Below are 27260 nucleotides of genomic sequence, written 5' to 3'. Positions count from 1 at the left end.
ATGAGCAAAATTGTTAACACAATGGATCTGCCATTAAAGCAAAGAAACCTTGTTTAAAGAAGAACTTACAGTCTGTAATCAACAGCTATCTTACCTGTTTGTTGAGCGCTTTTCAAAGAAAAATCAATTACAAAAAGTCAATTTAAAAACATTTAACACAACATTTGTAACATTCTAGTAGACATTATAGCCTACCAATAAAGCACAATTTAACTTAAAATTAATAAGTTAGTAAAATAATATTCTTTGGCCATTTTAAGACCCCCTTCTTGAATCAGGCATGTGTTTTTAATGTACGAATAAATGCAACCTTGCTGAACAAAGAAGAATGTTAGAATAAATGTATTAATAGAGCTGTTTGTGATTGTTATCATTATTTTTGTTTTATTTTACAGAACAGCAGTAAAATGACAATACTAACATTTATGAATGTTGACTTTAATTTTGGCGTAAACCCACAAGAAGAGCTCAGTCCTAGTGTTTGCTGGCAGCAGCAGATTTGTGAATGATTGTCATCTTTGGTCTTTGAACCCTGGCTAAGGAGCTGCTGTCAGAATAAATACAATTGGTGTCTGGTGTATTAGACAACAGAACGTTCTGGAGTTGATTGACTAATGGATGATTTCAGTCATCATACAGTAACCTTTCTCTTCTCATGAAGACATTTGGAATGGAATGACTTGGAATGATTTTTGTGTCTTTCTCAGGCGGATTTAAATGCTTCCACACTGAACACATGTTTGCTGCATTAGTGTGCGCCTCTATTTAATAGCATCACGTCATTGTTCGCTATCATTTATTTTTCGCTTATCCGGCCGAATTTAGCTATTTTCAGCCAAATAATTTCAGTTGCCGAGCATTTGGTGCATCACTGCTTTGAAATCTTGGAGTTGTCACCATCTCTAAAAAAATCATCTGATGTAGATAAAAGTTGTATTGCAGGCTCTATCACTTTCCCTTTTTACTTGTAAGCTCTTCTTTAAACTAATAGAACTATTAGCAATGGCGTAGAAATCACATTAGACATAAATCAGGTGTTTTTGTTTTATTTATCGGCTTCTGTGTTACATTTAAGGCATTTAGAGGATGCCTTAAACAGAGTGTCTATGAAAGAATGCTGTGCTAAACAAAAGGCTCGTAGGCAAATGAATCTTTTGTGTCAATGAGTTACAGTGCCTTGCAAAAGTATTCACACCCCTTCATTTTTTTCACATTTTGTTTTGTTGCAGCATTATGTTAAACTGCTTTAAATTACTTTTTTTTTTTTGTCCACCATCAATCTACATCTCATACTCCATAATGACAAAGCACAAAACAGGCTTGTAACAACTTTGTTGAAAAGATCCCGTTGCATTTCTGGGACACTCTAAATTTATCTCAGGAGCATTCATATTGCTTCTAGATGTTCCTACACTTGGAGTGGAGTTAAACTGTGGCAAATTCATGTGAATGAGTCTGATTTAGAAAGACACACACCTCTCAAAAGGTCTAACAGCTGAAAATGCATCTCAGAGCAAAAACCAAGATAACTGCCTGTAGAGCTCAGTGACAGACTTGCGTTAAGGCGATGATCTAGAGAAGAGTTCAGAAACAAATCTGCTGCATTGAAGGTTGACAGAAGCATTCTCCATAATGGAAGACGATTGGAACAACTAGGACTCTAGAAAATGTCCAAGCTGACAGAGATGGAGAGGTGAAAAGGTGAGGCAAAGAATGGCAGATAATTGCCAAATGCAGATGTGCAAAGATGCTCACATCAGACCCAAAAAGACTTGAGGCTGTAAAGCTGCTTCAACTATGGACTGAGTTATACTTATGCAATCTACTTATTTCAGTCTTTTATTTTTAATACATTTGTAAAATTTGCAAATCTGGTTTTGCTTTGTCATTATTATGGTGTATGGAGTGTTAATTGATGTGGGGAAAAACTAATTTAAAGCAGTTTAACATAATGCTGCAACAAAACAAAATATGAAAAAAAAATAAAGGGGTACAGAGTATGAATACTTTTGCAAGGCACTGTATGGCAAGTCTAAGCATTGTTGACAGAGATTAGTCTGTTCCTGAAGACTGGAAGGCATATTTAGTGGAGGTTGCATCGGAGAAAATGACGGATACAGCTATTGTGATACCACCACCAAGCATATCCTTAAACCAAAAACAAGATTTACATTACAGTGAAAGTACAATCATTCGCAAACCAGTTTGTCATCATTTGACCGAGTTCTTTCTAGCTTCCTCAAAGCTTAAGGAGAAACTGACCGTTCCGCTTCCGAAGCTCACCCTTGGTTTGTGACTATGTCTCCGTGTAGAGGGGGACTCCGTTTCATTGCCATTGGTCTTCAGGCTGATAGACGAAGAAGGCGAGGAGGCGGAGGATCCTCCCACACTGCTTGACCTCTTCCTGGAGGCAGAACTGTGCCGTAGCGTCGCTTTCGCTGCTGCTTTGAAAGCGTGAGCTGCTGTGCTGCAACGAACCTCCTCAATCGTGTTCCTGGATGGTTTTAAGAGAATAATGTAGACCTTGTTAAAAAAGATACAAGCTAGCAAACTGAAGCTGGAAGCCAGAATGGCAATGACCTCGACCGCCGAAACAAATTTGCCATAGGTGCTGAAGTATGCAGGGATGAAGGAGATCCAAACAATGAAAAAAATGAGCATGCTGAATGTTATGAACTTGGCCTCCGTGAAGTTTTCGGGAAGTTTTCGAGACTTGAACGCGAAGAAGAAACAAACGGCGGCCAGCAGACATGTATAACCGATGAGGAATCCCAACGCCATCATGGAGCCCTCGTTACAGGTGATGAAGATGATTTCATCAAAGTCATAGTTCTTGTAACTCCCTGGTGGAGCGTTGTACAACCAAACCACGCAGATCATCACCTGCACAAACGTGAACAGGAACACCAGTAAGAACTGCAAGTTCAGGCCCCACCATTTACGATGGAGACTAGTGGGGATTTTGGCTTCAAACACCAGTAGGACGCGATTGGTTTTAACTAGAATGCAAGAGATGCATAACACAAAGCTGATTCCGAAAGCTGGTTGGCGTAAGCGGCACGTCCAGTCCTGCGGTTCACCGATGAATATAAGAGAGCTGGAGAAACAACAGATGAGGGAGAAAAGCAAAACAAACGACAGCTCTCGGTTTGACGCTTTCACAATTGGCGTGTCACGGAATTGCACAAAAACACCCAACACAAAAGCTGTTAACAGAACCCCGAGAACTGCGAATAAGGCCAAAGCGATTCCAAACGGTTCAGTCCAGGACAGAAACTCAATCTCCTTTAGAAAGCAAGATGTGTGATTGCCGTTAGACCAGGAGTTGTTTGGGCATTTAGAGCAAACACTGGCATCTGTGGAGAGTAGAAAAGAAACAGGAAAATAATACAGTATTCAAACGGTGATGATATTTACAATAACACTTAATTGTACAATAGGTAATCAAATATTAAAGTAGTTCACTTTCAGAACAAAAATTTACATGTAATGTACTCGCCCCCTTGTCATCCAAGATGTTTATGTCTTTCTTTCTTCAGTCGTAGGGAAATTATGTTTTTTGAGGAAAACGTTTCAGGATTTCTCTCCATATAATGGACTTCTATGGTGCCCCTGAGTTTGAACTTCCAAAATGCAGTTTCAAAGGGCTCTAAACAATCACAGCCAAAAAACAGAAGGGTTATATCTAACAAAACGATCAGTTACTTTCTAAAAAAAAATTACAATTTATATACTTTTTAACCTCAGATGCTCGTCTTGCCTAGCTCTGTGTGTACTCTGTGTAGAGATTAAAAAGCATATAAATTGTAAATGTTTTTAGAAAATAGCTCATTGTTTCGCTAGATATAACCCTTCTGTTTTTTGGCTGTGATTGTTTAGAGCCCTTTGAAGCTGCATTTTGGAAGTTCAAACTCAGGGGCACCATAGAAGTCCATTATATGGAGAGAAATCCTGAAATGTTTTCCTCAAAAAACATAATTTCCTTACGACTGAAGAAAGAAAGATATAAACATCTTGCATGACAAGGGGGTGAGTACATTATCTGTACATTTTTGTTCTGAAAGTGAACTACTCCTTTAACATTAGTTAGATGTTGTTGGATAAATAGACTGGGTAAACAGGAGTAAGATTAAATGAATTGTATGTGTGTATCAGAAATATAGGAATGGTAGTAAAAGAGATGGATGTAGACGGTACTCTTGAATTTATTTGAAAAGGTTTTTCAATGAGGACGAGTAATTTGAAGATTAAACACTGAGGAATAAAGTTTTAATTAACTTTTTCCCTTTTCTAAGTTGTTAGCTACTGCCAGCATTTTAATCATTTGCACAAAATTATTAATTTGCATTTTTTAATCTTACTACAGGAACTGCCAGTTAGCCTGTTTCAAATGATTATTAAAATAGCAAGCACAAACTATACAAAACCGGCAGTTCTTTCGGTGCACTCAGTGTCCGAATTCACTCACTCGTTTTCATTCACTCTTCAACTGGACTATTTTAGTGGACTAATATGGGGAATAGAGAATGAGGGTATAGGGGGACGATTTTGGATACAGCCATGCTGTTTAGCTCCAACCCTAAATAAACACACCTGAAGCAGCTAATCAAGGTCTTCAGACTCATTAGAAATGTCCAGGCATGTGCAGTGGGGCTGGATGGAGCCAGAATCTGCAGGACATTGGCCCTCCAGAAGCAGGATTACATTATACTGCCCTCCAAAGGCAAAGCGCAGTAACTACACATTTGGTCAAAATTGAGTTACGGCTTAAATTGGGCTTTGTGACAACCGTTTTGTCTTGTGGCAAAGTCTCCTGGTTCAATTTTGTCCCGTTTCAGAGAAAGGAGAATGTCAAAATTGCAGTAACTACAAAATCCAAACTAAGACCATAAATGGTGTAAAAACTTTAAAGGCATTTTTCTCAGTTTCAGTGTTGGCGTAGTTACTGCACTTTGCCTTTGTAGGGCAGTATAGATAGGGTTCTCAACTCTTGCCCTTGAGGTACACTTTCCTGCAAAGTTTAGCTCCAACCCTAAACAAACACACCTGACCAAGCTAATCAAGGTCTTCAAGACCACTAAGTTACAAGCAGGGTTGATCAAGGTTGGAGCTAAACTCTGCAGAGAGTTGAGAACACCTCTGTTTTAAATCTTGTCTCAAGTATATTTTGGTACTGTCTCCAGCCACCATTGTTGCTTCTATTATTATATTAAGTTGCTAACTCATAAATTTGCTAACCTTTATGATCACTGTACTCCCCGTCTGAGCACTCTGTACACTCGAAGCAGCATGTGGGTTCGCCATCAATAATTCCTTTTCTGGTTCCAGGTTCACACTCTTCACTGCAGTTGGAAAATGGTACCTGGGAAAGGGAAGCAATGTATTTTCTCATGCAAAGTCATATTTGATGTTTGATAACATATTTGATGACACACCAAACCAACACTAAAGAACTAGCGCTGCCCATACATTCACATAGGGTGTCCAAACTTGTTGGAGGGCGTGTCTAACGCCTGCATTGGGGCTTGAAAGGTTGAAAATTTTTCGACTTCTGCTGCAAGCAACCCCAGAGGGTAAAGTACCCATTCAATTTAGCAATGCATGACATCACCCATTTAAAGTAAATAAGCATTAACGCGGACTCCCTGTGTTAATGAACAATGAGCAAAGCCAACTGTGGCATCGCCTGCATTGGGGGAAAAAAGTTGCACTAGGACAGACCTGACAGACTACAGCCGATGGCCGGCTAGATTGTACCCTCTGCGGTTGCATCGGAGAACAAAATTCTTCTATACCAGTAGGTGGCAGTAGTCTGTCATTGGTATTCAAACAGGAAAACCTGAAACCATTTGCAGCTAAAGAAAGGGATAGAACAGCTCATTCTCTAAGCTGACTTCTCACGGACGAACTCTGCCACTAATACGGCATGCAGAATTGGACGAAAAACAGCCGATGGGTCTGACTAGAGGCACAAAAACTAAAGCCGACTGATGTTCAAGAACCAGCCAACATTGCCCGATGACCAACTGTCAGCTTGGTGTGTCCAGGGCTTAAAGGGGTCATCGGATGGCTATTTTTCACAAGTTCATATGATTCATTAGGGTCTTAATGAAAAGTCTCTACTATACTTTGGTTAAAAATTCTCAATAGTAGTGTAAAAAACACCCTTTTACCTTGTCAAAATCAGCTCTGCAAAATATCAGCTCATTTTATCGCATGGGCCCTTTAAATGCAAATGAGCTCTGCTTGCCCCGCCCTCTCTGCCGAGGGATTACAAGCTGCAATGTTTACTTTAGCCGCGTTTAGCTGCATTTAGCGGCGAAACTTGCCAACAAGCACATTATTAAGAAAGGCCATTTGCAAAGATGCATAAAAAACCCTTCTACTAGTTTTGCATCCGATGACCCCTTTAAGAGCCAAGCTATCCAGATACTGTATGTTCTATTTTTACTCACCTCAGTTAGACGGCCGTTCCATAGTATTTGTGTCTTGTCAATGGAAAGTTTGGCTCCATTCTTGTTATGTACGCTGTAATAGCCAACCTCCTTAAATACAACAGAACCATCCTCAAGTGATCGATGCCAGTTTATGATGGTATAATTTGCTGAGAGCTCACTGCCGTTGTCAAAGCGCACCCTCTCCCCTATGCTGTTTATGAAGTTGAGGTGTCTCAGTTGTTTCAGAACCTTTTAGAATAAAAAGAGGGATGTGAACATCATTTAAATAACATCCTAAAAAACTGAGAAGAGCAGAAGGGAACCTTCTGGAGAGTTACAAATATATAAGTAGCATGATAAGTGACTCACCTGCCATGCTTCAACTTTCCTAATGTCTGCACAAGAGCCATTAGCAAACAATCCCTTTCCAGGTGTGCAGGTAAGTATGTCCTGAAGTGCTTGTGCTATGGCATAAACAGCTACATACACGTTGTAAGAAATCCTTAGGTGTGTGTAGTCCAGGTACGGCGTCTCCACACTTGCAATGTCTTCTTCACCAGTGCACAGAGGTCTGAAACTTGTACTGCCGTTTTCACTGTCCTCATTCCTTGGACTATCTTCTAGGTAACAGTTAAAAGTCTCCTCCCAAAATTCCCTCACAAATTCATTATGGCTGGACTTTTTTGGATGCACTTGCTGTAAGAATTCTTTAAAGCCAGGTATATGGCCAGCCCTCAGCACAAAGCCAATCGTTCCTCCCATGACATCAAGGTACTCTGGCTTGGCAACCAGGCTAGAGCTGGCCCACGCCTCACTCGCCAACCAAACACGATCTGTGACGTTTCGCCTCACCATCTCTTTAATAAGGGGCTCGATGTCTGGTCCACTTGCAAACACAGCAATGACTTTAGCAGACGAGTTTTCGATGCGGTCTGCCAGCCGGCGAATCTCAGCTTCATCGATGTATTGTGAAATTAAAACATTAAGATCAATGCAGATGTCTCTATGAAACATTTCGTTCTCAAACTTTTCGATACCCGGACGGCCATACTCATCGTCAGAGGCGATGGCAATCACCCAGTTCCACTGGAAGTGGTCAATGATGGCAGCCATGGCAATAGCCTGATACTCATCTGTGGGAATAGTTCTCATGAATGATTTGTACTGATTCTTGTTGCTCAAAAGTCGACTGGATGAAGCATAGCTGATCTGAAAAACAGTAGAGAAGAGTGACAATTTTAAAACATTTTTGTTCTTTTCTTTTAGTGCATTAAAATTACAACTCATGGTGACCATATCAATCAAGTTCGAAGAAGGCAAGACACTACTGTGATTAATTACATTGGGAAGTATGGCAAAATGTTTTTTTTTTTTTTTTACTTTATTCAGCTGTGGTGTCTTGGCTTAAAGCATTTTTCAAACAACTATTCCAATAAAACACTTAAGTTTGGAAATTGCAAAACAACCTGAGGAATGTAGAAGAGGCCCAGAAGGTCAGCCACGGCTGTAGATACTGCAGATCCGGATGCCCCAACCACTGCAATGGTTGATGGGATGTTCCCTGTGCAGTTACAGAACTCGTCCAAGTTGAGTGAATCGATCTTATTCTGTGCAACAAAGCTCAGCGACGCCTCCAGGGCTTTCGAGACAGTGTTACATGTGTCAAATATACGGTAGCCAAGCGTGATGTTTGGAAGAAGAGTAGAGCTGTTGTTGATTTCTTCTATGGCAAAGATCATAGACTGTAGCCAACGGAATCCACGAAAGTTATATCTGAAAAAGAAAGTATAGAAGAAAGGGACTCACACTTTGTTTGGGTCATGGTTATGTCACTAAAATAACATGTTAATTACTAAAGGTCAGTTGTGTTGATATTAAAAGTTTAAACCATGTTTGGAAACCGTGTTTTGTATATACCTGACACACTCAGTTGACTCTGGCCTCGCTGCAAGATCCTGGTCTTTGGATGCCACTCCAAAGTGTATTGGAAAAAGCCCTCCTAGCAGTATGTCACCTGTTCTCTGGGCCCTCTGGTGTGGTCCATAGATCGAAATGACCCCGCTGAAACCCAGCAGAACCAGGTAATGCAGGTAAAGCTTCAGATAAAACCTCATTGCTTCAGTTGACTTCTAATGTGGTCTTCATGGGGCAAGGTAGATGTTGGCAGAGCAGAAGTTTTAGAATCTCCACTAGTTTCGTCAATTGCCTCTTCTGGCAAATATTATTCTAAAGTGCTTTTCCTTCAATTAATGGAATCAACAGACAATATGCATGAAGTGTCAGATGGACCAACACATTCTTGAGCGGTGAAGGAGCTGGGAAGTCCACCCACATGGCTGATCATATACGGGTCTATTTGCGGAGATGATGACTCTTTTGTTCTTTCCTCCAGTAAATTTCTCTCCTGTTCATTATGTGATAGACTGAGGTAAACACGGTCCATGAAAGATTTACAGTAGACAGATTTTTGATTCACCACACAGAGTTTGGTTGAACGCTGAATATTGCTGGGGGAAAAAGACAACAAAAGGACACTTAGCTATATGAACACAACAGTAAAAACAAGAAATGTTTATATTTATACAAAAAGGTCCCCCTGCTAAAGAAAGCACATGTACAGGCCCATCTGAAGTTTACCAGTGAACATCTGAATGATTCAGAGGAGAACTGGGTGAAAGTGTTGTGGTCAGATGAGACCAAAGTCAAGCTCTTTGGCATCAACTCAACTCACCGGGTTCAGAGGAGAAGGATTGCTGCCTATGACCCAAGAATGCTTTGAGGGTGTTTTTCTGCTAAGAGGACAGGACAACTGCACCGCATCAAAGGGACGATGGACGGGGCCATGTACCGTCAAATCTTGGGTGAGAATCTCTTTCCCTCAGCCAGAGCATTGAAAATGGGTGGTGGATGGGTATTCCAGCAAGACAATGACCCAAAACACACAACCAAGGCAACAAAGGAGTGGCTGAAGAAGAAGCACATGAAGGTCCTGGAGTGGCCTAGCCAGTCTCCAGACCTTAAACTAATAGAAGATCTGTGGAGGGAGCTGAAGGTTCGAGATGCCAAACGTCAGCCTCGAAAACTTAATGACTTGGAGAGGATCTGCAAAGAGAAGTGGGACAAAATCCCTCCTGAGATGTGTGCAAACCTGCTGGACAACTACAAGAAACATCTGACCTCTGTGACTGACAACAAGGGTTTTGCCACTAGTACTAAGTCAAATACTTATCTCTCTCATTAAAATGCAAATCAACTTTTTTAAAGGGGTCATCGGATGCCCATTTTCCACAAGTTCATATGATTCTTTAGGGTCTTAATGAAAAGTCTCTAATATACTTTGGTTAAAAATTCTCTCTGTCAAGATCAGCTCTGCAAAATTTCAGCTCATTTTAAGACATGGCCCCTTTAAATGCCACAAGTTCTGCTCGCCCCGCCCCTCTCTGGGATTATGTTTACTTTAGCCGCTCTTAGCTGTATTTAGCTGCTTTTATCGGTGAAACTTGCCAACAAGCACATTATTAAGAAAGGCTATTTGCAAAGATGCATAAAAAACCCTTATACTCATTTCTGCTGTGGGTGAAGCTGCATCAGGAACGATTCGCACGAACATAGACGCATATGTAGATCAGGTTTGGCGCTTTCCATTTACAAACAAAAGTAACATTAAACCTCTGCGTCTTCAGCGGCTCAGATGTCGGGAGTAAATGACGACTGCTATGTTCATTATTACATCCAACAACAGAACACCTCAATCGCTCAATTAGAGTCTTCCTCTGCAACTGAGTCACACAATGGCGATCGTATTCAGACTGTTTCAGCTCGGTGGGGGCGGGGCTAAGGTAAGGTGCTCATGTCAATCAAATGTGTTTCGTCACAACGACAAGAAGCTAAGAATGAAATGATTTTAAGGGGATATTACTTTTAGAGATTAAACAAATACCACTGGGTGGATTTTTATCATTGTAGGGTGGTTGTGTTCACAAACTGCCAACACACATTAATGTTCAAACAACATGGAAAAGTTAGTTTTGCACCCGATGACCCCTTTAAATGCTTTTTTATGGATTTTATTGTTGTTATTCTGTCTCTCACTGTTTAAAGTGCCCCTATTATGCCATGTTAAAGGTAGTTAATATTGTTGTAATAGTCTCTTAAAACAGGTTTACATGTATGCAAGTTCAAAAAACACTTTAGTTTTCTCAAAAATTAGATTTAATTTTACCCCGTTTCTAAATGATTCGTAAACGACTCGTGTGAAGCAGTTCGAAGAATCAGTCTCTCTAAACCCCTCCTTTCAGTGAGCCCTCACCGCTGTGATTGGTCAGATGGTGCAGTCCTTTTGGATTGGTCTACCGCTTCAGCGCAAAACGAAACGCCCATTGGCATAACTGAATGACAGCTGTGGAGACCTGTTAATGCATAGAAAAGATAGCCTCGATTTTACCCTATCAATTCGAGCCGGAGTCTGACGATGAAACGGTTGAAGTGGCACATCGACAAGAAACTGTTTTGCAAGCACGACTGGAGCAGGACGTTTCTCAGTGGGTGTCATATTATAACTGTGGAAAGTGCTTGCAATTTGCTTTTGTAAGCGAACCGGGCACACCTCTACGTTGTGACCTTCAACACTGTACAATCCATAACACTGCGTTAAGCCATCGTTTATCATTATCATTACTTAAACTAATAAGGCAGACAGACAGTCAAGCTGCATCAATCACAATTTTTAGACTACATTGCACTCACAGCTGAACAACAGAACTACAGAAACGCAAGTTAGCCGGTTACCAAGACATGTGCGGGGTTGTTACACACCATAACGTACACAAAGACGTATTTTGAACGATCGCTAGAAAATACAATCATCAATTATTAATCATACTTACAGGCAGAAGTTCAGAGGAGCAAGCCGGTCCAAATAAACTGGGCACTGATCCATTTTTTAAAACCAAGCGTTTGGTGAATCTCGCGTTGTAACGTTACTCCCCAAGATTGGAAAAACAGTCATCAGTAAAATGACGCGAACACAACACAAGATTGGCATTGGACTGCTGAGGTGTTGAAAAAATTAATGTTAACCACTCATTCTTGGTAGTTTCATCTTTCGGAAGGGCATATAAAACAAATTCACTCTCACAGCGCAGGGCGTCTTCTTGACATGATGTAATCCACGTGAAAATGGTAGGCCTACTGTTTGTGGGCGGGCAAGTTGTTCGCGAAATTGAACGTGGGCGGACATTACGCAAATGTGTAGCTCGTGACGTGTGGCCGTTACAGAAAAAAGATTCGAATTGCTGACGACTCGTTTAGGCGAATGTGAGCCGACTCTTTTTTTTGATAGACAAAAACTTCATTTATAGTGCACTGTCCGCGTCACAACTTTGCAGATAGTTTATGTTCACATACAGCTACATGACACACTACATGAAATATCATATTTGAAAAGGCATAATAGGGGCACTTTAAATAAACCTACCATTAAAATCATGACTGATCATTTCTTTGTCAGTGGGCAAGCGTACAAAATTAGCAGGGGATCAAATATTTTTGCTCCCTGAAACTATGGACAAAAATATATTTTGATTGTTTTTTCTAAATGAACTGATGTTTTTGCCTTTTTCCAAATCATGAAGTACAGTCTGTTGCTAAAGTCTTAGTAAAGGTGCCAATAAGGTGTGCCTTGGAGTCTCCTCTCCAATCAGGGATGGACTTTTGAGTCTTTTCTTTTTTTAGGAAGTAGTGAGGCTATTGGAAATAAATAAAATGTGTTCGTCCCCTTACCATTCTCAATCAGATAGACTCATTGAATGTTTCAATAGGTCTTTGCTGGCCATGCTTTCACTTTATGTAGATGAGAACCAACAAAATTGGAACTTCTTGTTGTCTTATGTCACGTTGGCATACCATAGCATTGTTCATGCGACCACTGACTTTTCCCCCTAATAAAGTGGTGTTTGGGGGAGTATTGAATGTGGTAACACATCTAATTCATGTATGCCATAAAGGTTGATGTGCTGCTTTCAATAGAACATATGATTGTTGTGTTTTATTTTGACAGACATAAACTTCAGCAGGATTCATCACACTTCCAACATGCACCCTTTAGTACCATTCCAGTGACAGCTTTTCTACCTTTTTTCAGGAGGTGTATTTCTGGTCTTTGAATTTGATTGGCTGAGCAGCACACAGTGTAGCAATGAATGCCCGCCCACTTTACCAGCTGCCTTGGTTCCGGAAATATTTTTCACATTCATTTATCCCATGGAGATTTTAAAAAAGCTATTGTTTAAGAGTTATAAATGAACCAAACCAACCAATAATGGGGTGAATCTCAACATTACAAACTTTTACTCAAAGCAAAAGAAGTATTTGAAAACTGTTGCAAAATATGCTTATATACAAAACGTAGTTTAAGAGCATAAGGAGACCAAGACAGACAGGTCTTAGGTAAAGTCATGATTAGGCCATATTTGAGACATTTTGAGACAAAACATTGAATCTGACATATTTTAAAATCAGTCAGTGCAAGTTTCTTTCAGTTAACAACCCAGACTTGCTTTTTAGTCTGGGACTAGGCTTAAGCCTTGTCTATGAAACCGGGGGATAGTCATTTATAGCGTTTTTTTTTTTTTTTTTCAGGGGAGCTTTTTTGGTGTGTTTTGCTTATCACGACTCTCTGATTAGTGGATATGTCAGCATCTGGGTTAATTAATAAACAGGATTTAAAAAAGAAAGAAAGCTGAAATAAGAGGCTGCTAAATAATGTGGTCAAATTTTTAATTTCGTTTTTTTTTCTCCCTGAAGAAAGACAAACATAAATAGTGATGAAAGCCAAATTATTAAATGTATATTTACTGAGTAATCCGTTATTTTTAAACAGACAATTTTCTCTGAGATACAGAGCTAAATAACACTAGGGTAAAATTACTTCCGAAAGATGGCAGCATAGTATTTTTACTTCTTTCCATCAAATGCCAATGGTGACCAAATATCTTAATATCCTTATTTATTTTAGTTGGTAATTTTTTTATGTTTGGCATCTTCATTTTTGAGGTCCCATGAGGTTAATTTCCACAGATTTTAATGTGATTGAGTAAATTGTTAATTTGTACACTTTCTCAGTAGTTAATCAAACGTCACTGCATTCAGCAGATTTTTTTAAACGTCTGAAGAACAAATAACTATTAAATTAGAAATGTATATTGTTTCCCTCTATCAAAACAACTTCGTAGAACATACCATAAATGTTATTTTCCCAATGTTTGTGTTGCCTGTACCTGCAGAACTAGTAAATATATCTTAATCAGCACTGTCATCTTTAATATTTTCTCTCTTTCATATATTTCTCCACCACCATGTCCCTTCAGGGGCTCCATAGTGTTGGGCCCTGTTTCTCGTGATGTAATCAGCCCAACTTGACCATCCACAATCAATGAAACAGAAGTAACAAATTCAGCATTTCATATTTGTTTGGACCGTCAAGAGCAAAAACACTGTTTTTACATGCCCCTATCAAGTTTGAGATTTTTGGTGTTTCAAAAAGTGTTTTTTAGTCTAATGGACAGAAAACACCTAAAAGACACTGTTAAGTGTTTCTTTTATAGCACTTTATCTATTTGTGTCAATAGATTTCAATTACAATCCATATTTTTAAAGGCCGTTTTCTCAAAACGAAATTTTGAGCCATAAATCTCCACTTCAGTAGCACTTACACACACCAAACTTTGAATTTTTATTCCTGTTTATATTCTGAAGGTTTTTAAATATGAATTTGTTCATATATAACTTGCTTGATTTTATACGTACAACATTTTATTTCCCCCAAAATGGTAAAAAATACATTGTTTTCTGTCTGTTCTAAGTTTTTTCTGAATTATGGAGTGACAATATGAGATATTCAATTTCCCTTTGCAAAAACATTTGACTCTAATATGTCAAAAAAATTAAACAAGAATTTTGAAACTGACTTCATCCAGTGTTTAGATTTTTGAACTAGAAATGTATGCAAATTAGTGCATATTTAAACATAACAATTTAGAAAACTTGTAATACAAAAAATGTTTGCAATTATAAATGTAACCAGTTAACTGGGTAAGATCATAACTATAAGCTACTTTTTTTTTACCCTATTCACCTGCAGTGTCTCACTCTAAAACATTTTACTCTAAATTGGTGCAATGATGCAATAGTCATTTTGTTTATACAGAAATGTCAACTTGACACCAGTTGCAATTAAATATGAACTCAGGTGTTTTATTTTAAAACTTTTCTCTTCACATGGAGTTCCACATGGCTAACCTTCCCACTGCTGGATCTCTGTGTGATACTATGGCCAGTTTAGACTCACTTCCCAGGTCTAGTGTTTTACAATCCGGCTCATTAACTCTGGAAATATGCTTCAGCAGGACCTGGCTATTCCACAAAGCACTGCTCAAGTCCCTGGAAAAAAAGGTTCAGGATGCTTTATGTAAGAGAATTGGCTGCTGGACCTTCAGACAGTGCTGATGAATAAAAGTTTAAATTTAGTTAGATTTTTGTACTCGACGTAAGCATTTGTGTGGTCTCAGAATGTAATTAAATATTAAAAATGCAACGGGTCTTTGTGAAACGCAAGTAGGCCTACTGCAACAAACCTTTTGTACAACCACCTGACTTTACACTGCAAAAGATGCTTTTCTTACTTTAATTTTTTGTCTTGTTTCCAACCAAATTATCTAAAAATTCTTAAATCAAGATGTATTTTCTAGAGTAGTAAAAATTATTAAATTATTATTATTTACAAAATAATTTGCCAATGGGTTAAGAAAAAAAAATTGTATTTCACACAGAAAAAAAAATATTTTTCTTAACCCTTTGAGAGATTAATTTGCTTGTTTCAAACAAAAACTCACTTAATTTTTACTCGGGTTTTTTTTCTGAAAGCAAGACAATTACTTTTACTCATCTAGAAAATCCTTCTTGATTTAAGAATTTTTAGATATTTGGGCTGGAAACAAGACAAAAAACTAAGTAAGAAAAGCATTTTTTTGCAGTGTGATAACATAAAAAACACTAAATAAAAGACATAGCAAGTTTCATGTTAATGATCACATGATATAGGTTATATCTTAAAAACAACCAAACACACTTTGAAATGGTTATCAGTACTTTGCATATTCGTATCGTCCACCCACAAAGGCAAAAATCATAACTTCCTTTTTCTTAAAAAAACACTACATTTGCAATGAAATAAAATACAGCAGTTGTGCAAAACAAAGCTACTTACCTTATTAAAAGCATCAAGTCATGAATTCCATACAAAGAGACAAAAGCCAGATCCCAGTGAATATTACCACAAACACCGTGGGTGATACCGAACCATAATTCTGCAAATCAGTATGCAGTATTTTTGCACCTCTAGTTCTGATGTTAGATCATTTTTTGAGTACCTCCATTAATTCTGAGCGCTGAGATTGTGTGTGCTGTTCCTATGAGAAGAGTAAAACATTAACCAGACTGGCCAGTTCATTTCCTCTGGCTGGTTATAGTCATCCTGTCGTCACTCCTATTACAGCCACCTCCAACAACATGGCTGAAATGATCAAATGGTCACCATGCACTGCAAAAAAATGCTTTTCTAGCTTAGATTTTTTTGTCTTGTTTCCAGGCAAAATATCTAAAAACTCTTAAATCAATAAGGATTTTCAAGACGAGTAAAAATGTTTGTCTTGTATTCAGAAAAAAAAGTCAAAATTAAGTGCATGTTTGCTTAAAACAAGCAAAATAATCTTGCTTTGTCTGTTTGAAATAAGATTTTTTTTTGCTTACCCATTGGCAGATTATTTCGCTTATTTCAAGCAAAAACTCACTTAATTTTGACTTGCTTTTTCTGAAAACAAGAAAATTATTTGAGAATTTTCAGATATTTTGCCTGGAAACAAGACAAAATCTAAGCTAGAAAAGCATTTTTTGCAGTGTTTTTCCAGCCCAAATAAATGTATAATGTGCGTGTATAAAGTACAAATAAATCGCCTTAAGCAACAAAAAAGGGCAATTAAGCTAATCTTAACATGATATTCATAAAGTATTACACAGTATTCATAAACACACATAAGCTTTATGTTGAGGATTTAATATAATTCAAGTAATTCAACTTGTGGTTCTGCTCATGAATGAATGAACGTGCCTTTCCACTTTCTATACTAATCCAGGTTTACTGACATGCTTATGGTTTCTTTTTAAATTGTAGCAGGATTAATAGTGTACGTGACCAATTGTGAGTCACTAAAGCCATGCTTTAAAAATTAAAAACACACATGAGAAATGTTTTCTAATTGAAATACTACTTCACTCAATATGCTCAGAACCAGAGTCGATGTAAAGGCAATTCAGAGAATTGTTTCTAAACATTATAAATGTTAGAAATGTATTGTTGAAACACATTACAAAGGCTATGAACTATGTAGTACTGAATTGTGTAGTTCCTTCACAATTTTTACATTCAGGAATAGAGCGCATTAGTATCAGTTACTGTCAGTACCGTTAGTTACTACAGTATGTCTTAGTCACATAAATGCATATTACTAAAGGATGCACCGAATGTTCGGTAACCGAAATTATTTGGCCAAAAATATTGTGATTTCACTGTTGTTATTTGACTTTTGCTGACACTAACATTCTCCTTTGCTCAGCAAGGCTGCAATTATTTGTAAATTAAAAACACATGCCTGATTCAAGAAGGGGCTCTTAAAAATGGCCAAAGAATATTATTTTACTAACTTATTAATTTTAAGTTAAATTGTGCTTTGTTGGCAGGCTATAATGAATACTAGAATGTTAAAAATGTTCAGTGTTAAATATTTTGAATTGTTTTGTAATTGATTTTTTTTCTTTGAAAAGCAAGACAAAACTGTAAAAAGCCAATATTGGCTATTTAATTTATGCATTGGTTAAAAAAAATATATTGGGCATAATATATTGGGAAAAACACGGAAAACCATGTCCAGGCTTCAGCCAATAATCTTCATTTCGGTGCATGCCTACATATTACCTGGCTGTAATAATGTACAAAACAGCTCATTCTTTTTTATTTAAAAGTTACCTGTATTTGACAATTGAGAAAGCGGCAGCTTTTCCTTGAGTGGGTGTGATTTTGAAACTGCTTATTTTTTCCAGATTTTGGTTACTTTTTTTTTTTTTGGTTGGGGGGTTCATTTTCTGTGGTTTGACAAACTCAGAACACATATGTAATATTACCTTTAGGGGTGCTCAGATTGATCGGCTACCAGTCACTATCGACCGATAAATATAAAGTAAAAGCAAATTGTTTGCTGTAAATATGAACAAGGATTAATTAAATTACGCCATAAATGCATATAATTAAAGTCTGTATTTCACAGGCATATGGGGTTTTAGCTAGGTTTAAAGCAAAATATCATTTTTAGATAAAAAAGGCAATAATATATAGCACTTGTGGAGGTAGGAAAACAATTCTTTATTAACAATAGAATCACTTGTAATAAAGATTTAAAAGCAAAAGAAAAAAGGCTGTAGAACTGACTGATTCTGTCAATAGTAATTTTTAATTTAGAATGTTTGTGATGACAGAAGCAGTTTAAATGTTTTGCCACTTGCTTGAGAAACGTATAAATCTAGAAGTAAATGCAAAAGTAAAAAGCACTGGATAATGTGTTGCTTATACTGGTTTAAACTCATCTATGAAAGATTACTGTACCGTGTTAAAAAAAAAAAAAAAAAAAAAAAAAATCACAATGCTGAAAAAGCATTTAATTTTTGGATTTGAAATCAAAATAATGGATAAATGCGTTTGTGCAAGCTATTGTGCAATAATTGCACAATTAAAAAATAAAATAAAATAAATAAATAATAATAAGCACTGCATGTTCAAACATTTAGGTGAGATAAATATATATTCTTGAAAAATGTCTAAATGATTTGCTCCACCCCTCAAATAAAAAAAAAAAAAAAAAACCTGATTAAATGCCTAAAATACTGATTGCAGTTTTACAATAAATAATTCTACATAAAAAGAAGGCTTTAAAAAGATTGTCATCAGTGATTGGATCGACAGATACAGTTTCCTGTGATCGTCAATCAGTCTCAAAAATCCTGATCGGAGCACCCCTAATTACTTTATACAGATTATAAGGTCATTTTAACAAAATGTTCTAACAGAAAATACATAAGAAATATTTCAGACACCAAAAGGGAGATTTCATTGTTTTCAATAAAACCACATGTGATGCGCTCTGGAACATTCTGGAATCATGCTGGAACACACGTCATGGATCATCAGGTTTTTGCAATAAAATTTGGTGTCCATGTCAGCTCAAGTGCTGCTGTCTTTAAGTTAATCTCTCCATTTATCATCTATACAAGTGGACTCCAATGAAAAGCAGGTTATTATTAAACTTCAATTTAAAAGAAAAAGCAAAAGCATTTTCTCTTCACACACGCACGCAGCCACAGAAACATTTGCAAAAGTAGCTCAAGTTTTAATTTTCAAAGAAAAAAGGTCTTTGCATTTTAGACACCCTTCAACAGCACAAAAAGTACAACTCAAACTCAACGTTTACAAAGTCTTGCATATCAAGGTGAATTTAAATGCCACAATATACAGCCACACGTCAAGTAACAGAAAAAGTTATTCATTATAAAGGTTATTTTACACAAACTAAAGGCCGCTTTTAAACAACAAACTTGTTTTTGGTTATGGAGTTGCTCTTAGTCGCAGTGTCTGCATGGGCTTGGTATCCAATGACAAGTTTCTGCGGGAGCCCGAGACTTTCTTTATACTTCTTCCTGAAAGAGAAGTAATAGGAGAGAAGTAAACAACTTGCTTCCTAAAGGATTTTGGAAAATCACCAAACACGTCTCACACAAAGTACCACCAAATCACGCTTCTTTTGTCTCGGTGCACTGGCTGCCCACATCCAGTTCAAGGTATTGATGCTTTGGTGGAGAACAGCCAAAAAATAAAACATCTACACTTTTCTACCTACACTAGCAAATGTTTATTCCCATTTTCTGTGGTCTGAAAGCATGTGCCCCAAGCAATTACAAACCCTGATCTGCTTCAGGATAAAAACTTTTATATTCAGTAGGAAACTATTTCGCAGTGCACTGCGAATCTTGCAGATGTACCTTATATCCTAGCAGCAGAGGACTGCAGACTGTTCCCCGTCCATCTGATATGATGGATAATTAGCTTCATTAGGTTGCTAGGCACAAATTCCTTTTCCACGATCATTAATGTTTACAGCTCCACGACTGGTCAACCGCTTACATCTGGCTCTGCCTGACGTTCAAATCTATCAAATCAAAAACTACACCATCTAATAAAATACTACATAAATTCTTTTGAACAAACTCAGAGCCAGATTTAGACGAGCATAGAATCTCCAATTCGGCAAAGCATTAAAGGCACCTTATTTACAACCTTATTTACAGTTTAAACTTTAGCTCAACTTAAATGAGGATGTTGGCTTGTTGAAGGGGTCATCGGATGCAAAACTAACTTTTCCATGTTGTTTGAACATTAATGTGTGTTGGTAGTTCGTGAACACAACCACCCTACAATGATAAAAATCCACCCAGTTTTATTTTTTTAATCTTTAAAAGAAATATCCCCTTTTTAAAATCAGCTCATTCTCAGCTTCTTGTCGTTGTGATGAAATACAGTTGATTGACATGAGCGCCTTACCTTAGCCCCGCCCCCACTGAGCTGAAACAGTCCCAATACGATCCTCACTGTGTAGACTTCTGTTGTTGGATGTAATAATGAACATAGCAGTCGTCATTTACTCCCGACATCTGAGCCGCTGAAGACGCAGAGGTTTAACGTTACTTTCATTTTCAAATGGAAAGCGCCGATCCCGATCTACATATGCGTCTATCTTCGTGCGAATCGTTCCTGATGCAGCTTCACCCACAGCAGAAGTGAGGATAAGGGTTTTTTTTATGCATCTTTGCAAATGGCCTCTTTTTAATAATGTGCTTGTTGGCAAATTTCGCAGATAAACGTGGCTGAATGCAGCTAAAGTAAACATAATCCCAGAGAGGGGCGGGGCGAGCAGAGCTCGTGGCATTTAAAGGGGCCATGTCTTAAAATGAGCTGATATTTTGCAGAGCTGATTTTGACAAGGTAAAGGGTGTTTTTTTACACTACTATTGAGAACTTTTAACCAAAGTATATTAGAGACTTTTCATTAAGACCCTAAAGAATTATATCAACTTGTGGAAAATGGGCTTCCGATGACCCCTTTAACAGCTAACTTCAAACTCAAACTATAAAGCATGCTTACCCAATGTATGTCACTGTATCACAGTTCTCAGCATTGGAGGTCCAGATGGCAATTTTGTCCCCTTTGGCACGGATATTGATCACACTTCCACAGATATCCCGACTGAAGGAGCCAAAGCCCTCTCCAATAAGACACAACAGCTGCCACGAGAACAAACATGTATTCAGCATAAGCTTGCTTTTGCTTTAACTTAAAGGAACACTCCACTTTTTTTGGAAATAGGCTCATTCTCCAACCCCCCCCCCCCCCCCCCGAGTTAATATGTTGAGTTTTACCGTTTTGAAATCCATTCAGATGTTTTCCTGTTCTGCATAGCTTAGCATAGATCATTGAATCCTATGAGACCAATAGCATCATGTTTAAAAATGACCGAGTTTCCATATTTGTCCTATTTAAAACTTGACTCTTCTGTAGTTATATCGTGTACTAATACCAGCGGAAAATGTAAAGCTGGACAAATATGGAAACTCGTTGGTCATTTTTAAATGTGATGCTACTGGTCTAATAGGATTCAATGATCTATGCTAAGCTATGCTAAAAGTGATATCGCCAGAACAGGAGAACGACTGAATGGATTTCAAAACGGTAAAACTCAGTTTATTAACTCGGGGGGAGTTGGAGAATGAGCCTATGGGAGTGTTCCTTTAAGTAAGTTCATTTACATGAACTAGTAAATATTTTGAAGTGCATTCATACACACAAAAAATTCTTACAGAAAGATGAGACTGAATTTTCACAACAGACACAAATCAAAACCAAAGGATTTAAAAAAAAAAAAAAAATGAGCATAATATATTTTCTCTGACCGTTTCCAGCCAAAAATGGTCAAGTTCTGTGTGTCTGTGCTGCTTGGCTAGAGTAATCAACCAGCGGCCACCGCATTTATTACTCCGGTCTTCCCACATGGGCTCGATGCCGTCCTGTAAAGCAACAAAGAAAAGGCTTTACAAAGAGTCACCATATGAGTGCAATATGAACTAGATTAAAAAGCGTGTCAAGACTAGGGTTGGGTATCAAGAACTGGTTCCATTTTAGAAATTTCGATTCCTGCATTTCCATTTTAATGTGATTTTTAAACCATTTAAGTGCAGGGAAGAAAACAACTTGCGCACACATCTGAAGCGCAAGCACGGAGAACAGCGGTCCCTTTCACTATTATTGACCCTTATGCACGAAATGTCAGCATACCCTCATAAACAGTGTTTTTTGGTCTTGAGTAAACGTAAATGGGTGAGAAAGAAAACACGCAACAGTATTTTTAGATCTTTGTTTGGTGTTAAAGAGACAGCCGTCTAATTAACATTAATGACAGGCAGCAGGTTAATCAAAGAACAAAAGAAAATCATTAACTGACTGAAAATCTTATAAATTTAATGATCAATATTTCATTTATGAAAAGAAAACTATGCAATATTTTTAAACTTTTGATTTCAATTTCTGTCCCTGACATTTGTTCGGTTTTGTTTATTTGTTTGTTCCCATTTTATTACTTGTCTTTAATAATTTAATGTTTGAAATTTATATTAGTCTAGCTGTTTTCTCTGTGGTGTTGTTTGGTAAAACCATAGGCAAAAGACAGAATAAACATGTTTGACATCTAAATGTTTGACTCAAAACTTTTTAATGGATTTTTTTTTATCTTATTGGAATTGGAATCTGGAATCAATAAGAATCAGACTCACTAAGCAGAATCGGAATCGATAAAATTCAAACAATACCCAACCCTAGTCAAGACATACTTTAGGTTGTCTTGAGAAAGCCTAGCTTTAAAGCAGCTATAAAAAAAGTTTTGAACTTTATATAAATATATTAGATGATTAGAATATGTTAGCATTATTGCATTTCCATTGTTGAGTTTGCTGGTTCTAGCTTGAAAGCTCTAGGAGTAGCAGCATTCAGTTTAGTCAAAGAAGAAGAATAAAAAGCTTAAGTAGCAGATCAGTATGTTGGATTTCTCAAGACAACCTAATTATTTATATTTATAAGGCTAATAACAGCTTTTGGATGTTAAATCCATTTCACAGCATCCCTACAACTATATTTAGACAGCTGTCAACGTTGATCAATACTTTAGTCATTAACAGAACAATTGTCAATGTTAAAGAAAAAAAAAAAACAAAGACAAGTAAGAACGTTATGCTGTGTTCACCTTGAACATTGAATAGTCACAGCCAGAGGAGAGCTTGCTTGGCGGCTGTATGCTGTTGTACAATCTGAAACAGTTAACAATAAATCGGAAAGTTGACAAATACGGTAATATTTAAAGAACTTAAAAACAATGTAAAATGTAAAGTTTTTCAGGCATTCCAGTGAAGAAACTAGAGAGTTAATCCGCAGACTCCTAGGGCCATGATCACAATAATATTCACGATTTGAGAAAATAAGTCATTGTGATAAAAGCTGTGATTTTTAAGAGCTCCAGGTTTGCAGTGGTTGTTTGTGGGGATGCACAATTTGGCCAAACAAATTCATAATGGGATTGAGATTTAAACTGGGATACAAAATGAACATTTGATTTCTAATTGCTCATAAAAAGACCATAAAGTACACCAACCACACTGCAAAAAAATGATTTTCTTGCTTAGATCTTTTTGTCTTGTTTTCAGCCAAAATATCTAAAAAAAAAAAAAAAAAATCAGTAAAAACAAGTCAAAATTAAGTGCGTTTTTGCTTGAATCAAGCAAAATAATCTGCCAATGGGGTAAGAAAAATAATCTTGTTTTCTGTTCTTACCCCATTGGCAGATTATTTAGCTTGTTCTAAGCAAAAACTCAATTTTGACTTGTTTTTACTGAATACAAGAAAATAATTTTTACTTGTCTAGAAAATGGTTCTTGATTTAAGAATTTTTAGATATTTTGGCTGGAAACAAGTCAAAAAAATCTAAGCAGTCATTTTATTGTTATAATGATTGTGGATTAGTCTGTTAACCACCAGAGGGCGCCAAAGATCAAGCGCTTAAACTATTATAGGATATTAAAATCAAACCCATTTTAAAATGGGTCTAAATGCATTACACACTTTCCATCAAATGATGTGCTCTGGGTGTTCAAGTGGTGCAAATCTCCTAATAATGCAAGTCTGAGATGATTTTATGCTTGTGCACAAATATTATGATTTATTATACATTAGAGAAAAAAAAAGAAATTAAAAAACACGCACTCTATTTTACAAATCAGACTAAATTTCATTAGTCTATAACGAACTTACAGTGCCGTGTCTGTCAGCAGGTTTGTGAAAGTGAAGTTTTACTTCAAAAATTGTAATTATGTATTTAATAATAAAGCAGCAATAGCAAATTATTTCTAAACACTTCTCATCACAGCTCTGGTGAAATCTGGGGCACATGGCATTCTCAAACAGAAACTCAGAGACAGGTGTGGCGCTCTAAGACACAGCAAACACTGATAACGTGAGCTGCACATATTCACGCACGTGCACACGTTTCTGTGCTTCACTCTCTGCAATGCATATTATTTTCAAATAAATATTTAAATAACTTTTAACAAAATCACAGCTTTGAGCACTAAACCATACCATGATTTAGATTAAATCCCTAATCTCTACATAATAACTCTGAATGACATTAAAAAAAAACATTTTCCCATTTTAAAATACATTTTATTCCTCATTGCTACAGTCTTTAGTGCTAAACGAGCCTTTAGAAATCATTCTAATATGCTGATTTATTATTAATGTTAGAAATAGTTGTGCTGCTTAATTTTTTTTTTTTTTTCAGGAACATGTGCTACTTTTTTCAGGATGCTTTAATTAAAAGTTTTTTACAAAACAGCATTTATTTAAAATACAAATCTTTTGAAATAATATGAGTGCTTGCTCAGTTAATCTTAGTAATCCAACATAAACTACATTGCCAAACCTATTAGGACACTCCATCTAACGAACAGGTTTGACTACCATAGTCACTTCCATGGGCACAAATCTTGACGTTTAAGCATATAATGATATTCTACGGAATTGTGTGCTTCTAATTTTATTGCAACAGTTTGGACAGGACCCTTTTCTATTCTAACATAACGCCTGTATATCAAGGTTCATACAGAAATGATTGAGTCAGTGTGGAAGAACTTGACTGCTCTGCATAAATCAAGTCCTAATTTCATCTGAACACCTCTGGAGTGACTTTAAATGCAGACCTTGAGCCAAAAACTCATCGCCAAACACCAATGACTTGTTTGTATGGGTACAGACATTTTAGACAAATCCAAAACTCAATACTTTTGTCCATGTAGTGCATATACAAGTCATTGGTGTCAACTATGAAAACATAATTAATGCATTTAAAAATTGTATTTCCATCTCTGTTGCAACAGTTTTGGAAGTGTCTAAAATGACTGTACCCATACATACAAGTCATTGGTGTTTGGTGATGAGTTTTTTTGCTCAAGGTCTGCATTTAAAGCATAAGTCAAGTCCTAATCCCAGCTGAACACCTCTTGAGTGACTTTAAATGCAGACTTTGAGCCAAAAACTCATCACCAAACACCAATGACTTGTACGTATGGGTACAGACATTTTAGACACTTCCAAAACTGATGCAACAGAGATGGAGATACCAATTTTAAATACAATAATTATGTTTCCATATTTGTTGCCACAGTTTTGGAAGTATCTTTTTCTGTTCTAAAGAAGGGGGTGTCTCAATACTTTTGTCCATGTAGTGCATATACAAGTCACTGGTGTTAAATATGGAAACATAATTAATGCATTTAAAAAAATTGTATTTCCATCTCTGTTGCAACAGCTTTAGAAGTGTCTAAAATGTCTGTACCCATACATACAAGTCATTGGTGTCTGGTGATGAGTTTTTGGCTCAAGGTCTGCATTTATAGTCGCTCCAGAGGTGTTCAGCTGGGATTAGGACTTTATTTATGCAGACAAGTCAAGTTCTTCCACACTGACTGAATCAATCATTTCTTTTTGAACCTTGCTTTATACACAAAGGCATTGTCATGTTAGAATAGAAAAGGACAAACTGTTGCAATGAAATTAAAAACACACAATTCCTTAGAATATCAGTATATGATTAAAAATTAATATTTGTACTCATGGAAATTACTAAAGTAGTCAAACCCATTTATTAGAAGCAATACTTTTGACAATATAGTGTATATCATTTCTGAAAAGTAGTATCATTTCTTTAAAAATAATTATAATTAATAAATGCTGTTCTTTTTACTTTTAATGCACAAGTAAAAAAAAAAAAAAAAAGCAAAACTGATAATAAATGAGCATGTGAATGGTTTCTGAAATATCATGCAGCAAGTATACTAAACTAAAAAAGGTTATTTAAGTTGTAATAAATTCACAATATCACCGTTTTTACTTTATTTCTGATCAAAGCATGACACACATCTTTTAAAAAATTCTTACAGCTCCCAAACTTGTAAATGTTAGTGTACGTCAATTACAATCAATTAAGATAACTAACCTGAACAACTTTTCCAAATGTGCAACCAGAGTTGGAAACATTGCAAAACATTATATGTAGTGTGGATTGTAACATGGATAATCAACAGTTGTTCTAAGCAACTGATAACTAATTATTTCCAGTTGCTCAAATGAACTTACGCCCAGAAGTCCTCAACTGTGTCGAAGTTGGTGATGAGCCTCAGATTGTCTTGCCACATTTTGCTCTTATCATTCTTGTAGAACCAAAGACCCCATCTACACACAAACGATACAACAACAGCGTTACACACAGAACAAGAGCAGAGTTTGTAGGAGAATGAGGGACGCGTGAATCTCAATGGGTTTGCAAACGTTAGCACACTAGACACACCTGTTTTGTAAAGGATGCTTCAAATAAGGGCCCTTCAGAATGTTCGTTTCAAATCTGTGTTTCTCAACCTTCTTCCTGGTCACTTTATCAATCTGGTAAAATGTAAAGACATGATTGGCGAGGCACAACCGCAACATTAAGATGCACAACGTGGACGCGGTTAAACTTTTGGCCTGAAATCGCTTCAGTAAATAAAAGGCTTTCTAGGTCATTTCAGGTAAAAGGCTGACACACGTGTGTACGGTGAAAGGAGTTCTCTAATCTCGAATTACATTTCGGACAGGACATGCTCACCAGCTGTACAGCACACGACGCCATGTCTATCCTGAAGCGCGCGACACTGACCAATGTCCTCAAGCGCGCACATTTATAACTTCAGACCGATGTTTTAAAATTATGAAACAACATAAAACGATTTATTTATTTATTTATTGCATGTAGTGATTTAACTAATGATCAAACCAATATTTATTCTAATCCTTGACAAATCTGGCATTGATAATAATGACATTAATTTACCTTATCAAAATGTTGTCTTATCTGACAGCGTTGACAAAAAGCTGGGAAACACTATAAGACTTGTAGACCTATTTTTAATTTGAACCTCTTCCCTCTTCCTACTGTTAGAATACAGTCATAATTTAGGACACCCTGCTGAATTCCATGCTTTTCTGTATCAGGACCTAATAAAAAAAAAACTATTTGGTGCTTGGCTTC

At 36.9% G+C, this 27260-nt stretch overlaps 2 protein-coding genes across 2 annotated transcripts; both read right to left on the bottom strand.

Annotated features, from left to right (window-relative positions):
• Positions 1–2211: 2211 nt before the first annotated feature.
• Positions 2212–8551, bottom strand: LOC141285462 (extracellular calcium-sensing receptor-like). The gene is made up of 6 exons (XM_073818472.1): positions 8355–8551; positions 7904–8210; positions 6807–7646; positions 6456–6686; positions 5239–5362; positions 2212–3356 (listed from the first exon to the last, which is right to left on the bottom strand). Exons 1-6 carry the CDS (start codon positions 8549–8551, stop codon positions 2212–2214), a joined length of 2844 nt encoding a protein of 947 aa, XP_073674573.1.
• Positions 8552–19123: 10572 nt separating this feature from the next.
• LOC141285204 (eukaryotic translation initiation factor 4E-1B) lies at positions 19124–26861 on the bottom strand. The gene is made up of 7 exons (XM_073818246.1): positions 26838–26861; positions 26544–26635; positions 26333–26428; positions 22890–22953; positions 21547–21660; positions 20741–20880; positions 19124–19238 (listed from the first exon to the last, which is right to left on the bottom strand). The coding sequence occupies exons 1-7, from the start codon at positions 26859–26861 to the stop codon at positions 19124–19126; spliced, it is 645 nt and encodes a 214-aa protein (XP_073674347.1).
• Positions 26862–27260: the final 399 nt, after the last annotated feature.

Source organism: Garra rufa, chromosome 14 (assembly GCF_049309525.1).
Source record: "Garra rufa chromosome 14, GarRuf1.0, whole genome shotgun sequence".
Classification (NCBI taxonomy): Eukaryota; Metazoa; Chordata; class Actinopteri; order Cypriniformes; family Cyprinidae; genus Garra; species Garra rufa.
Note: the sequence above shows the minus strand (reverse complement) of the source record. Positions and strands in the feature narration are given on the sequence as shown.

Coding starts and splice junctions, on each gene's coding strand:
- LOC141285462 (XM_073818472.1), bottom strand. CDS start 8,551: ATGAGGTTTTATCTGAAGCTTTACCTGCATTACCTGGTTCTGCTGGGT. Junction 8,211..8,354: donor GAGTCAACTGAGTGTGTCAG/GTATATACAAAA, acceptor TTTCTTTTTCAG/ATATAACTTTCGTGGATTCC. Junction 6,687..6,806: donor GGAAAGTTGAAGCATGGCAG/GTGAGTCACTTA, acceptor TTATTCTAAAAG/GTTCTGAAACAACTGAGACA.
- LOC141285204 (XM_073818246.1), bottom strand. CDS start 26,861: ATGGCGTCGTGTGCTGTACAGCTG. Junction 26,429..26,543: donor AAGCATCCTTTACAAAACAG/GTGTGTCTAGTG, acceptor GTTTGTGTGTAG/ATGGGGTCTTTGGTTCTACA. Junction 22,954..26,332: donor ACAGTTGAGGACTTCTGGGC/GTAAGTTCATTT, acceptor TAACTGTTTCAG/ATTGTACAACAGCATACAGC.